The sequence below is a fragment of the Falco peregrinus genome, chromosome 1 (assembly GCF_023634155.1).
Source record: "Falco peregrinus isolate bFalPer1 chromosome 1, bFalPer1.pri, whole genome shotgun sequence".
In the NCBI taxonomy this organism is placed as follows: domain Eukaryota; kingdom Metazoa; phylum Chordata; class Aves; order Falconiformes; family Falconidae; genus Falco; species Falco peregrinus.
The window spans coordinates 47,081,332-47,093,629 of NC_073721.1; the positions used below are offsets into that span (position 1 = coordinate 47,081,332).

Sequence of the window (12,298 nt, forward strand, 5' to 3'; positions counted from 1 at the left end):
AGAGCGGCACCCGGAAGCGGCCGCTCCGCCCGGTTCTGTGCTGGGAGGAGCGATGATGGCGGCCGGCGCGCGAGGTGGCGGGCGAGCGGGCAGCGGCCCCTGAGGCGCCGCCATGTACTCAGCTGCCGCCGCCGCCGTCGCCTCGCCGCCGCGACGGGACTTCATCTCCGTCACCCTCAGCCCGGAGGAGGCGGTGGGGGCCGGCGGCTACAATAACAGCAAGGCCTGGAGGCGGCGCTCCTGCTGGCGGGTGAGGGCGGGCGCCGGGCCGTGAGGGGCCGGGGGCCGCGGGGGTCTGCGGGCCGTGAGGGGACCGGTACAGCCAAGCTGGGTGCAGGGGGCACCTGGCAATGAGGGAGCCCCGTTGGGCTGGGGAAGGCCGGGCTGTAGGGGGTGGGCGATGAAGTGTGACCCTAGGCTTGAGTGCATCTGGACTGTGTGTGTGGGGTCCTGGCTTGGGACCCCCCATTCCGAGCTTGGAAGGAGGCCTAATCTGTGAGCACTTGACGATGGGGGTGCCCTGGGCTTTAGGGAGGGGTGGTCCCGGGCTGGGCCTCTGCTCTCACTGCAAACACTGCTGTGTTTGGGTGGCATCTGCCCACCCGGGAGGGGTTTGTGGAGTGCAGGCTGGCTGAGGGTGCTCTAAGTTATATCTTAATTTTGGTGAACAAAGCTGAGGCAGGAGGATATGGTGTGTGTTTGAAATACTGCCCTCTGCTAGTGGGCATTTGGGAGGCAGCCCCGCTCTCTGGGTGGCGGCAGGGTGAGATTTGGTCTTGGTGCCTTTGCCTGCTATTTTAGGGTTTGAAGGGGGACCACCGTCCTCTGCCCTGGGATAGTAAAGGGAACAGTTCTGCTTTCGGTGGGAAGGCTGAGTGTGAGAAGAGGGTCTCCGGCAGAGCCGTGTGGAATTGACCTTGTCTGCTTGGGGGTAGGGAGTGGGAGTCTTGGGCTGGAGAGGGAGGGTGGGAAAATGTGAGTCAAAAGGGCAAGATAACCCTTGTTGCAGATAGGAGATGAGGTATATAGTCACTACAGAGGCTTTACAGGTGGTCAGATGAAGCATATGAAGAACTTGTTTAGGGACACAGCGTATGGCAACTTCTCTCTTTTTAACAGCTAGGGAAGTGTGCGGATAGGGCACAAGATGTTTTGCCCTTCCTTTTATCCTTATTCTTTGTCAGCAAAAAAAAAAAGTAAGATGGTGGTAAATGCCCTGTTGTATTCTTGTGCCTCATTCCCACCCATCCCAAGACACCACAGTCAGTGATTCTTTTTTCCATCCTACCTTGAGGAAACACAGGGCTGCTGGGTTTTAAGCATCCTTCTGAATTGGGAGATGATGATGGGGTTTGCTGTGCAGTTAGAGCTGAAGGTAAAGGTGTGGAATCAGCATCTTGTGGTGTGTGTAGGGAAGGGTGTACAGGATTTCCATACTGTCAGCAGTGTGGGAGGAAAATGGGAAATGTGTGCTTTGGGGCTCAGAAACATGAACACATTGACAATTCTTCACTGAAACATCTGCAGCCTCTGGTTGTTATTAAGAGGATAAGGACTATGAGAAGCACTGTGGGGTGTAAAGTGGTTTGTAGGAAACTGCAGGTTCCTCTCTGTATGCCAAAACCAGTAACTGGAAGCAAAATTCTGCTCTAGTAAATTTTGATAGGGCTGTTAGAAAACTAACAAGATGGTAAGTTAGCAGTTAACGTTTAACTCCAACTTCTCTCTCTCAATGCACAAAACTTCTTTCTCAGGCTAATGTAGCATTTGCTGTCTGACATGCAGGATCTTACTGTATATACATCAGTTTTAAAAACACGTTTTTGCCCAGGACTAAACTTGAAAACATTGTGGGTTTGTCTTGTTCATTATTCTGTTGGTTTACTTCATTTTTGTATTGCTGCAGGTTGGTGACTTTGTGGTGGCAGGACCTGTTCTGTGTGACAGATCCATGTGCTTAGAGGCATGATGCCTGGCTTTTCTTGCCCACTGATAGGTGCTTAACTGATTTGAGCCTTTTTTCTTTGCTGCAGTAATATTTTTAGTTTTCCTGTGACTTTTTTCTGTTTCTTACTTTGCATGTTTGTTCTGCAGTACCCTCCCCAGCCAGAAGGGAGGAAAGAGGCTTTTGGCTTATTTCCCAGTTGACATCTGGGCAGATGCACAGGTCAGCCAGCAAAGGTTGTGATGAAAGTCTGTGCACTGTAGGTGATGCTCTCTGGGAATCTCAGCACTTGGCAGTCTCTGAGGTTCTTGGAGCAAGTGGCTCTGATGTTTCTCTGAGACTGCTGTGCCTTATGCTAGCATGTTATATTTCTATTTTTCTCTTAATCAAAGAAAATAAGCAATGGATGCCTGCAGTTGGAAACAGAGGGTAAAATTAAACCTACTCAGTTTGTGTTTCTTGCTCTGAATGAACTGATAAGAGTTTATTTTCAAATGAGTAGGCTCTTAATGTTGTGCTAAGTACTCTTCCTCTTACTTATTTTCTCTCCTAAAGAAATGGAAGCAGCTGTCTCGACTACAGCGGAGTGTAATTCTCTTCCTGTTTGCCTTCTTGGCAGTCTGTGGAGTCATTTCATACACAAGCATGGGGGAACCATGGAAAAGTATGTGTTCCGTATAGCTCAGAATTACCAGAGCGGGGCATTATATTTAAGAGATTGTTGTATTTATTATAACTAGTTTTAATTTTTATTGACAATGACTGGGTGTATCCATTAAACCACATCTATGAGATGATATTATGTGACATGTTTCAGTGACTTGTTTCTGCTTAATCACAAATATTTTTCATATGCCTTTTCCTTGTTTTATCTCTACTAGAAGAATGTTTTGTTTTAACTGATTAAGATTTGGAGGCTGAGTGTGATTCTTCTGTTATGTCAATATTGGTAACCCAAACCTAAGCAGTATTAATAAGATAATCCTCTCTTGGTTTTGATTGTCCATCAGATTAGAAATTCCAAGCTTTCCTACAATACAAAGGCACATTTACTTTTGATACTATCTTACTGCCTGTATTGAGTGTCTAAAATAATAGGAATTAAAAACAAAGCATGTGCTTTTTAGCAGCCTCCTTGTATGTTAAGGGAGAGTGTTAATACCAAAAGACGCTTTATGCCTAACCGTTCCTGTGTGCTTATCAGTTTTGTGAATGGAAATGCTTTTTGGAGGTGCATCTAGTATGTGAATGCAGCAAAATGTTACAGATTGCTAGCTGGAGCCTAAACTGTTGATTCCTTGTGTTGAGCAGTTTTTTTGTGTCTAGGTCTAACAAACAAGTCATTGGATGATCAGAGAACAGAACCAGAAATTCCTGGATTAAAGTTGGCAAATCCAGCTGTTCTGCCAGCACCCCAGAAAGCAGATGCCAACCTTGGAGACTACCCAGAGCTTTCACCACAGGTACTATGAGAAGAAATGAGTTTTATAAAGCTACAAAAGTTTGTAAAAGCTGCAGATGGTGCTTGATTCCAGCAGTTGTTGAGGAGAAAGGAGTTATAACTTGCAATAGAAATCTGCTCTGGGTGGAATGCACTCCTCTCAGGAAGGGCTTTGGTATGGTATATCTTGGCTTTACCTTTTTTATTTGTGTTCAGTGTACTATTACTTAATCACTGGTATACCTAGGAGTGCCAGGACTTTAGGTCACAGTGACCTCTCACTTGAGGCTTCGCTTCCCTGCTATGATTCATTTGTTTGGACTCGGAGTGCTCGGACATCAGTCCTGTTGTTGTGAGGAGCCTAAGTAGAGTCGTGGCTGAGTATGACATGCAGGGTAGAGTCAGTGTCACACTGAATTGGAATAGCTTTTTTTGTAGCTTGAAAAATAGCAGCAAACAGAACAGATGTTGGTAGGTTTTGAAGGATTACATTTGTGTGGAGTGTGACGGGAAAGAAACATGAACTGACTGTGTGGGTTAGTGGAGTAGAGGAATACTGGTGACTGTGTTGCTATTCATGTATTTACCTCATGAAATTTGGGATTTCCAGTTAATGACTACGAAATGTTGTATTAATTTTTCCCCTCGTTGTGCACAAATGTACATGTATTACTATATAGTAATTTTTGGTATTATCTAACACTGGCATATTGTAAGCTTTTTTTTTTCATGCTTTTTTGCTGGTTTGAATAAAAATTCATTGTGCCTAGTAAAATGGAATCAAATATCTTTACAGTCCTTTGGCAGTGCTTTGTGTTAAATTAATACCTGGTAGCAGTAGGGGAGTTTAAAAGCGATTTATCAGTGTAAGCTTAAGGATGGGATAATTTTCCAAAAGTTTAAAACAAACAAAAACCCAAGGTCTTTAGCATACCTTCCATTCAGGGCAGAACTTGCATGCTGATATGATATAAAATAAGATTTATCTGAAGTTTGTGCTTGACACTGGAATGCTGTTCATTTATGGTTTGAAATTTTACCATCTCTGCAACATACCAAGCATGGTTTTTTTCTTTATTTTCTCAGAAGCCGCCAAAACCACCTCATGTTCGGCGTGGTCCGTCCAATCTTCAGATCAAGCCACCATGGAGGGATGTGAGGCTGAAGACCCGACATGATGCCAGCAAGGCTGCAGAAGAGCCGGTCCAGGCTGATAAAGAAGAGAAAACAGAGAAATCCGTTATCAGGTAGAAGTGTTTCCAGCAAGTTACAGTGCTCCCCCCTTGCCCCTGTCAAGACCCATTGGATGTTGGAATGGAAATTGTAAGGGCTTTTTTTGTCTGTATCTGAGGTTGATTTCTTTCCTTGCATGTATTTGTTCTCAGGTCTGGCCTGACAGCTGTTGGTATTGCTAGGTTTATTTATTTAATCTCAGTGAATGTGTGGCTTTTCTGTTTTTACTGTTTACATCATAGAACTGCAGAGTATTTGGAGCCTTACAAGGCTGTCCATATTTCTAATACACTTAGACACCCTTAAAGCTCAGGAGAATTCTCAGTGTCTGTAGGTTTCTGCCATTTGTTTTGCAGTAAATACTAATGTACCAGTATTGATACAATTATACTGTCAGAAGTGTCTTTGTCCTTGGCCAGACTTGGAAAATTATACCAGTGTCAGTGTTGGTTAGGGGTGTGATGCCACTAAACATGGTAAACCCAAGCTGAACTGGAAGAAGCCATAGAAGTATACGCAGTTGTGTGCGTGTAACTGTATGAGATACACTTCTTTCTTAAAAAAGATTAATCATACAGTTCAAAGACCCCCTTATACAGCTATGGTAGTATCTTCTACAGAAAGTCTATGCTGCTGTGATTATATTTATAGTAAGTTATTCCCTAAGGTATTACTGATTGAAATCTTTTGATTTGCGTATACCTGAAAGGATGTAAGTTGGATATAAACTACTACAAGTTCAGCAGCGGATCTTAAGATTTGGAACACTAGGCTTGGCTTTTAATATGTTTGTGTCCTTTTCAGCACTGGTACAGCTGAGCTGATCTTAGCGTCAGAACTGTGCCTGCATCAGCATTTTGGCTGTTAGTATTATCTGATACCTCTCAGAATGACTTGGAAGAGTTTTATCCCTGTGCTTCCACTTCTGCTAAAACTCAAGAGTTAAACAGGTGGTAACTGGAAAACTTGGGATAGGAATGAAAGCCTAATGAAAACTAGTTACAAATTTAAAGAATGAAAATAAGAAATGAAATTATTTGATTTGTGTGAGTCTGTATGCTGACTGTAAACAATATAAACTTTAAAGGTCCTGTAAGCCTGGTTCCCTTAGGAGGCATATTATAAACTCAGAGTCAACATATCTATGTATTGAATAGCATGGTCGAGTTTGTTTGATCTTGATATGAACTTGAACTCAAATCCATTCTGAAAGACTTCTCCTTCGTGAGATTTTTAATAAAAACCTGTAAAAACTGATTTATGCATCTGTGGTGGTAGGGAAGGCTTGTGAACCCCTTGGTAGTAAAACAAGTACTTTAAGCACCTAGTCCTTTGTGCTTATTCATGATTTTTTGATGATAATAATACGTGTGGTACTATTTAGTGTTAGTGGCTCCTTTGATCATTTCAGAATTGTAAGTAGCCAAATACTTTTAGTGCAGCACTCTCAGGTGTTTTAATTCTTTTTAGAAGTTCTTTATTCAGTTCCATTGCCAAGATACTTGATGGAATTCCAAGAGCCTGTAAAACACATTTCTTAATCCAGTAAAATTTCTCTGGTGCAAATTTCTTTGAACAGAAAAATTATCTAGTGGACAGGATAATTATTTTGATCCTTGATACAAAATGCAACTTCTGTTTTATCAAAGTATTGTGGGGAGAAAGGAAATGCAGGATAAGTCTCATTCATTTGCATGGCTTTCTGTGATCAAATTAAATCTTAATTTCGGCAGCTGGAGAGGAGCAGTGATAGAACCTGACCAAAGCACTGAACCTCCGTCTATTAAAATAAAGGAACCAGAGAAACCTTCATCTGTGGAAGCTGAAGACCAGAAGGAACCAGGTAAATAGTGCAGTTAATGATAAGTTTATTTCTGTTCACTTCTGTGGTTGAAGTTGTGCGATTCCTCCCTGAACACATCTATTTAATTAATTTATTTTAATTAAAGGAAAAAAAAGCTGTAGGAAAGGTTATTTACCTAGGACATCCAAGCCTTTCAGTATCCTTATTCCACCATGACAGCCTTCAGAATTTGAAAATAAATTTTAGTGACAAATCTTTGAAATACAGCCTCTGTGAGGAGGCAGACATTCCCATCTTTTCTCCAAGAAAGGATGGTCTAAAGAGAGCTTGAAAGGGGGACAGCATCCTTTTTCAGCAGTGGTTTTCCTTTTGTTCTGCAAATACAGGGAAAGTGACTTCCTCCCTGAATTAAACTGAACTATTTTTAAGGCTTACCAGAAAGCTGTAGAATTTGGTTTTGCAGCTGCTGTCCTTGTGGAGTAAAGAACCTGTTTTTCTGCTTTCTGGGCTCATATGAGGAGGTTCTGGTATGGTAAGTGTGGCATATTACAACGTGATATATTTGGCTTTTGCTAGCTTAATATATATGGGGTTAGTTATGCTGCTTGGTGTTTCCCACTCTAGAAATCTTTGTCTGAAATGTTGCAAAACTATAAACAGCTAATGGGCATGACATTTTTCGTGTTGGAAGTGTAACGTGAGCTCAACTTCATGGCAAATTGCGAGCAAAAATTTCAGTAGAGCCATGGTAAAAGATATGGCTTTGCTCAAGATGGAAAATGTAAATTTTCTTCCTTTTTGTATCAAATGAAAAAAAAAAAAAAGAGAAATCACTTTACATAACTGATTTTAAATTTAGAAGAAAGCAATGAATAGGACCAGGAAGATGAAGAAAAAATGGTATGTGGTAAATTAGCTGAGGATTGTATTGTTAAGCATATGTATTCAGCAGCTGAATTACAGTTGATTTAAGCAATCTTAATTCTGATATTTCCTGACTTTCAGGTCTTTGAGCTTTATTGATACTCATGTAACAGCTGTGCATGTGATTGTTTTATCTGTGTAAGTGACTTTTTTTTTTTTTTTGCCAGGGAGAGATCTCTCTTTCCACCTGGCTAAATTGCACCAGAAACACTGACTGGTTATTCCATAGAGGAGAGGCTGTACTGAAAAGAATATGAGCATGGTTTTTCTATTACACTGGTCATGTAGTGTGGAAGAAAGTTTATTTTGGGTAGAATGCAGCAAAGTGGTGTTTGGTATAGCTGCATAACTCCCCTGCCAGAAGTCTTGAGCGAGATGCTGTCTTCCTTTTGCAGTGCCCATAAATGAACGTCAGATGGCTGTGATAGAAGCCTTCCGCCACGCATGGAAAGGATACAAAGATTTTGCCTGGGGCCACGATGAGCTGAAGCCTTTGTCAAAGTCTTACAGCGAATGGTTTGGACTTGGGCTTACCTTAATTGATGCCTTGGATACTATGTGGATTTTAGGCTTAAAAGAAGGTATTTTTTTTTCTCCTCGCTTCCCCACCCCCTCTAAAATAATTCCTTATTTTTCTGTTCAGGCAGTACACATTTAGAGTTCTTTGAGGGGAACATTTATTGCGTGTGGCAAAGAAGTTTAGTTTTTTATGGATAAAAATAAATATAAAACCACCCTCTACTATATTAAAGGACACTTTTTCTTGGAATAGAATTTTGAGCCAGAAAAAAAATACTCTGCTGTTACATATAACAATGGGTATATCTGCTAGAAACTGAGGAATGTGTTAATAAGCCTCCTGACTTTTGTTTCTGTCCTAAAACCCTAGTGCTATCTTTGTGCCGTTATACATTGTAGGCTCTCTACCCATCAGTCTTGTGTAGTTAGCCTGTGAGCTCCTAGGTTGTGTTTTGTCACACCTAATACTAATATTTCATATCTGGATTTAAGAAAGTTGTTTTTGTAAGGAATCAATGGATGGAGAAAGAGTATTCAGTACCTCTTTCCTGAACTACTCTGTGGTCTGTATTTTTGCACATTTATTCTGGAAGTGACTATGTTAGAAAACTTTCAAAGAGTTTTTAAAAACTAAGCCAAAAATTTGTAATTCTGCTGAAAAAAACTTGTTTATGCAGTATTTAAGAGGATTTTTTTGTTTGTTGTTTTGTTGTTTTTTTTTTGTGGTGCAGGTTTTTTTTAGTGGTATTTAAAAATTTCTGGAACTGTATCTATTTAACCTTGGTGTAGATAGCCACCTTTGTAAACTTCTATCAATCATGCAATTTTTTGTGTGAAGATAGGAAGAACAGAGCGCTAGTAAGGGGACAATGAACAGTCAAAGTCTTTCATGGTTCTGTCTCTTCTGCCTTTGAAGTTTGTGTAGAATATTAAATTGAACAGAACCTCCACATCATTTGTCTGCAGCTCTAGGTCTGAGCAGGCTATCTTGAAGTTTCATCAAGTTGACAGTGTGCAGATTTTTTTCATACAAAAATAGTGAACTGCATAGAGCTTTAAAAATAAGTTATTAGTAATTTAGGTGTGTTGAAAATGGGTTCTTTGTGAAAGCTTGTTCATATTTTATAGCAGTTCTTTTGCTGATTGCCTTAGAAAGCTCCTGGGGTTTCTTCTGAATAACAAATGCTATATAAATGAAAGTTCTGTTTGATATTACCTATCTTTCTTCTAAGCTGATGAATGCTGACATTTCTGTCAAAGAGGACCTTACCTTTTCTGTTGTACTGCTAGATTGTGCTTAACGTGACAGCAGAATTTTTTCTGTGGTTCTTCTCAGTTTACCCAATATTAACCCAACATCCAAGACATTTTTTCTCATGAGAACAAAGAGGCATCCTTTTGCTTTAATCTCCTGTGGAATACCTTCCATTTCTGGGAAACTGGTTGTTCTGCGCCTGCTCACAAGTTGGAGTTTCTGGAAGGTGTGAGTTAGCTTAGTCTTCACAGTTAAAGGCATAAGCTATCTCAAACTAACTCACATGCACATAGACCCTGTGCAAAAGCAGTCATTGAATGATGCTACTGCTAAGTTGGCTGTTGAATCTAAAATGGCTTTTTCTTTTACATTCTTTTTTGAATCAGTGATAAACCATTCTTTCTAGAGAGAAAAAATTGCATACTTGGATTTTATGGGTTAAGTGCTGAAGTAGGATGCAGGCTTCCCAGGACTTTGCTTGGCTAAAGGCTATACTAATGGCTGGTAACTGATTTTAGTAGATAACAGCTTTGGTTTAATAAGATTTAATTTAAAAGTTAAGAAGGCTCTTGTGCAAATGTAACTAATTGACAAGTCAAATGGGTGGACTTAAAAGATCTCAATTTTGTATTTTAATAAAAAATCCTCAATTTCTTCTTTTTTTTTTTTTTTTTTAGACTATTAGGAACTTATTTTATTTTGCTGGGTATTTCTGTCTGTGCATCTGTGGTGTGTACTGAATAAGAATTAAGCCAGTGGTAGGCAAACTTCTTCCAGCATGTGCTCTTCATTTTGAGTTTTATCATCTCTGTAGACAGATATAAGTAAGTGTCATGGATATATGGAATACTAATGTCTCTAGTCTAGTTGTTGGAACATGTCAGAAGTTCATAACTGAACTACCTTTCATACTTTGCAGAGTTTGAAGAAGCAAGAAAATGGGTAGCAAATGATTTAGTGTTTGATAAGAATGTGGATGTGAACCTCTTTGAAAGCACTATTCGTATTCTGGGGGGCTTGCTGAGCACCTACCATCTCACCGGAGATAGCCTCTTCCTGGAAAAAGCTGTGAGTGACTACTCTTACAAATGAAACTGGATTATGTATTCCATATTGGACAAAGTTCAGGGAAAATTAATCAGAAAGTTAAATGTTGCTGTTTTTTAATAGTTTCAAATTTAAAGCAGTGGGAAGGGATTTACCATTAATCTTTTAAGCCTGTGCTTCTTTTTGTTCTCTGGATAACCTGAGAGCCTTGCTGTGTTTTATCAGGTATTCTTATATGCTTGTTCTTCTGTTGATGAAGAGCTGACCATAATAAAGTTCATGAAACAAAAGAGGAAATAAATGGTTGGCAAAGAGTCATAGTTGTCTTTTGTCACCCTTTCTGTGTGTCTTACAGCGTCAGCCACCTCTTTAGATTAGCTAGATGCAGCCAATGACTTCAGAATTACAACACGTGGCTAGGGATTGCAGACTCAAATGAGGCATGCAATACTAGGAACAAGGTAGAAAATCTGTAGTCACTACTATGAATAGATCCATGACCCTTTCTAATTCTTGGCTTTCCTGCACCATCTAAAACTAAGCTGCTATCCTCTCTTTTTCTTTCTGCTTTGTGAAAGAAAATCTGAAGGGGTGTGCATGTGTTCATGTATTTAGGTTTTGTTTTGTTTGTTGTTTTGTCCTGTGCTCTTGGGTTTTTTTTTAGAAAGACATTGGGAACAGGCTTATGCCAGCATTCAAGACCCCCTCCAAGATACCATATTCAGATGTCAACATTGGCCGGGGCACTGCACATCCACCTCGTTGGACGTCCGACAGCACTGTGGCAGAGGTGACTAGTATTCAGCTGGAATTTAGGGAGCTCTCTCGTCTCACTGGAGATGAGAAATTCCAGGTATGGAAGAATCAGCTGATATTTTTCTCTTTTTCCACCTGTCTATAGCTCCACCACCGACACTCCATCAATACACGTGGTCTCTGTAGTCTGTAAGTGATGGTAAATGAGTTGAGAAACTTTAGATGAGGGAAGGAATAGAAACTAAGTAATTCCAATTATTTTCTTAGATACCAAAAAGTAATAGTGGAGGTAAATTATTTTTCTCCCTCAGAAACAGCTTTTGATTAAAAACAAACAAAAAGCTCACAGCAAAACTAATCCACAACAAAACCCACTCCCCCCCCCACCCCGCCCCCAGTTGTTATCATTGGTATTTTTGTTTGACGCTAGGTTGTCAGGGTTTGAAAAAATAAGTCTCCCCCTAAACAGGGGACTGTGAAACTGTGCCTTGCTTAATGTTGTTAGAATTCTGTGTGCGGTTTCTTGATGCCATTACCTAAATGCAACGAACAAAACCTTGGTGTTGCATCCAGGGAGCTAAAATGTGATTCACTAGATAAGGGTCTCACAGCAGGTCACAGTGTAAGGAAGAGTTAGCTGAAATAAAAATAATTCCAGGGAAAAGAATACTTTCCACCCTTCGTTTTGTTTGGCAATGTTGTTTTACTGTTGTAAACTGTATCCATAGCTCAAGTTTTGAAGAGTGCAGTTATTTAAAGAAATTATAGCTACTGCATGATTCGTGTAGTTGTTATTTTAGCCGGACTTCTACTTTGTAAATATGAATAAGTGAGGTCATAGTCTCGTGCCGTAGTACTGGCTTTTGAGTGGGCTTACGTGAAGGAATGGAAATAGTTATAATTCTTTCAGAGTACTTAAATGTACCCAGAACAACATGTTTTGCAAGCCAGAAAGTTTGCAACCCTGTATTTAATATATTGCACAAGCTGAACTTGATGTTCCTGATGCTAATTTGAGGAAGAATATTTAAAGATTTGTCATCAGCCTGAAGTTACTAGCCACAGTTTTGTGTATCATTCCTACCTGTAACTTATGTTTGCTATATTATTTCTTTTAGAAAGCTGTAGAAGAGGTGATGAAGCATGTTCACACCCTCTCAGGGAAAAATGATGGACTAGTGCCTATGTTCATAAACACCAATAGCGGGCAGTTCACTCACTTGGGTGTCTATACTCTGGGAGCCAGAGCTGACAGCTACTATGAGTATTTACTCAAGCAATGGATTCAGGGTGGGAAAAAAGAAAATGAGTAAGTTCTTTCCACTTCTCATATTGATGTGAGAATTATGTGAGCTGTAAAACTTTCTGGTTTAG

General features: G+C 40.3%; 1 protein-coding gene across 1 annotated transcript in view; it reads left to right on the forward strand.

Annotated features, from left to right (window-relative positions):
- The first annotated feature begins 25 nt into the window (after positions 1–25).
- MAN1B1 (mannosidase alpha class 1B member 1) overlaps positions 26–12,298 on the forward strand; it is a 23,227-nt gene continuing 10,954 nt past the window's right edge. The window contains exons 1-9 of the mRNA XM_005231347.4: positions 26–250; positions 2,501–2,609; positions 3,272–3,408; positions 4,473–4,633; positions 6,353–6,462; positions 7,743–7,928; positions 10,041–10,189; positions 10,833–11,021; positions 12,043–12,233. Of these exons, the coding sequence (XP_005231404.3) occupies positions 113–250; positions 2,501–2,609; positions 3,272–3,408; positions 4,473–4,633; positions 6,353–6,462; positions 7,743–7,928; positions 10,041–10,189; positions 10,833–11,021; positions 12,043–12,233 (1,370 nt within the window). The 5' untranslated portion in view covers positions 26–112. The remainder of the gene's footprint in view (positions 251–2,500; positions 2,610–3,271; positions 3,409–4,472; positions 4,634–6,352; positions 6,463–7,742; positions 7,929–10,040; positions 10,190–10,832; positions 11,022–12,042; positions 12,234–12,298) is intronic.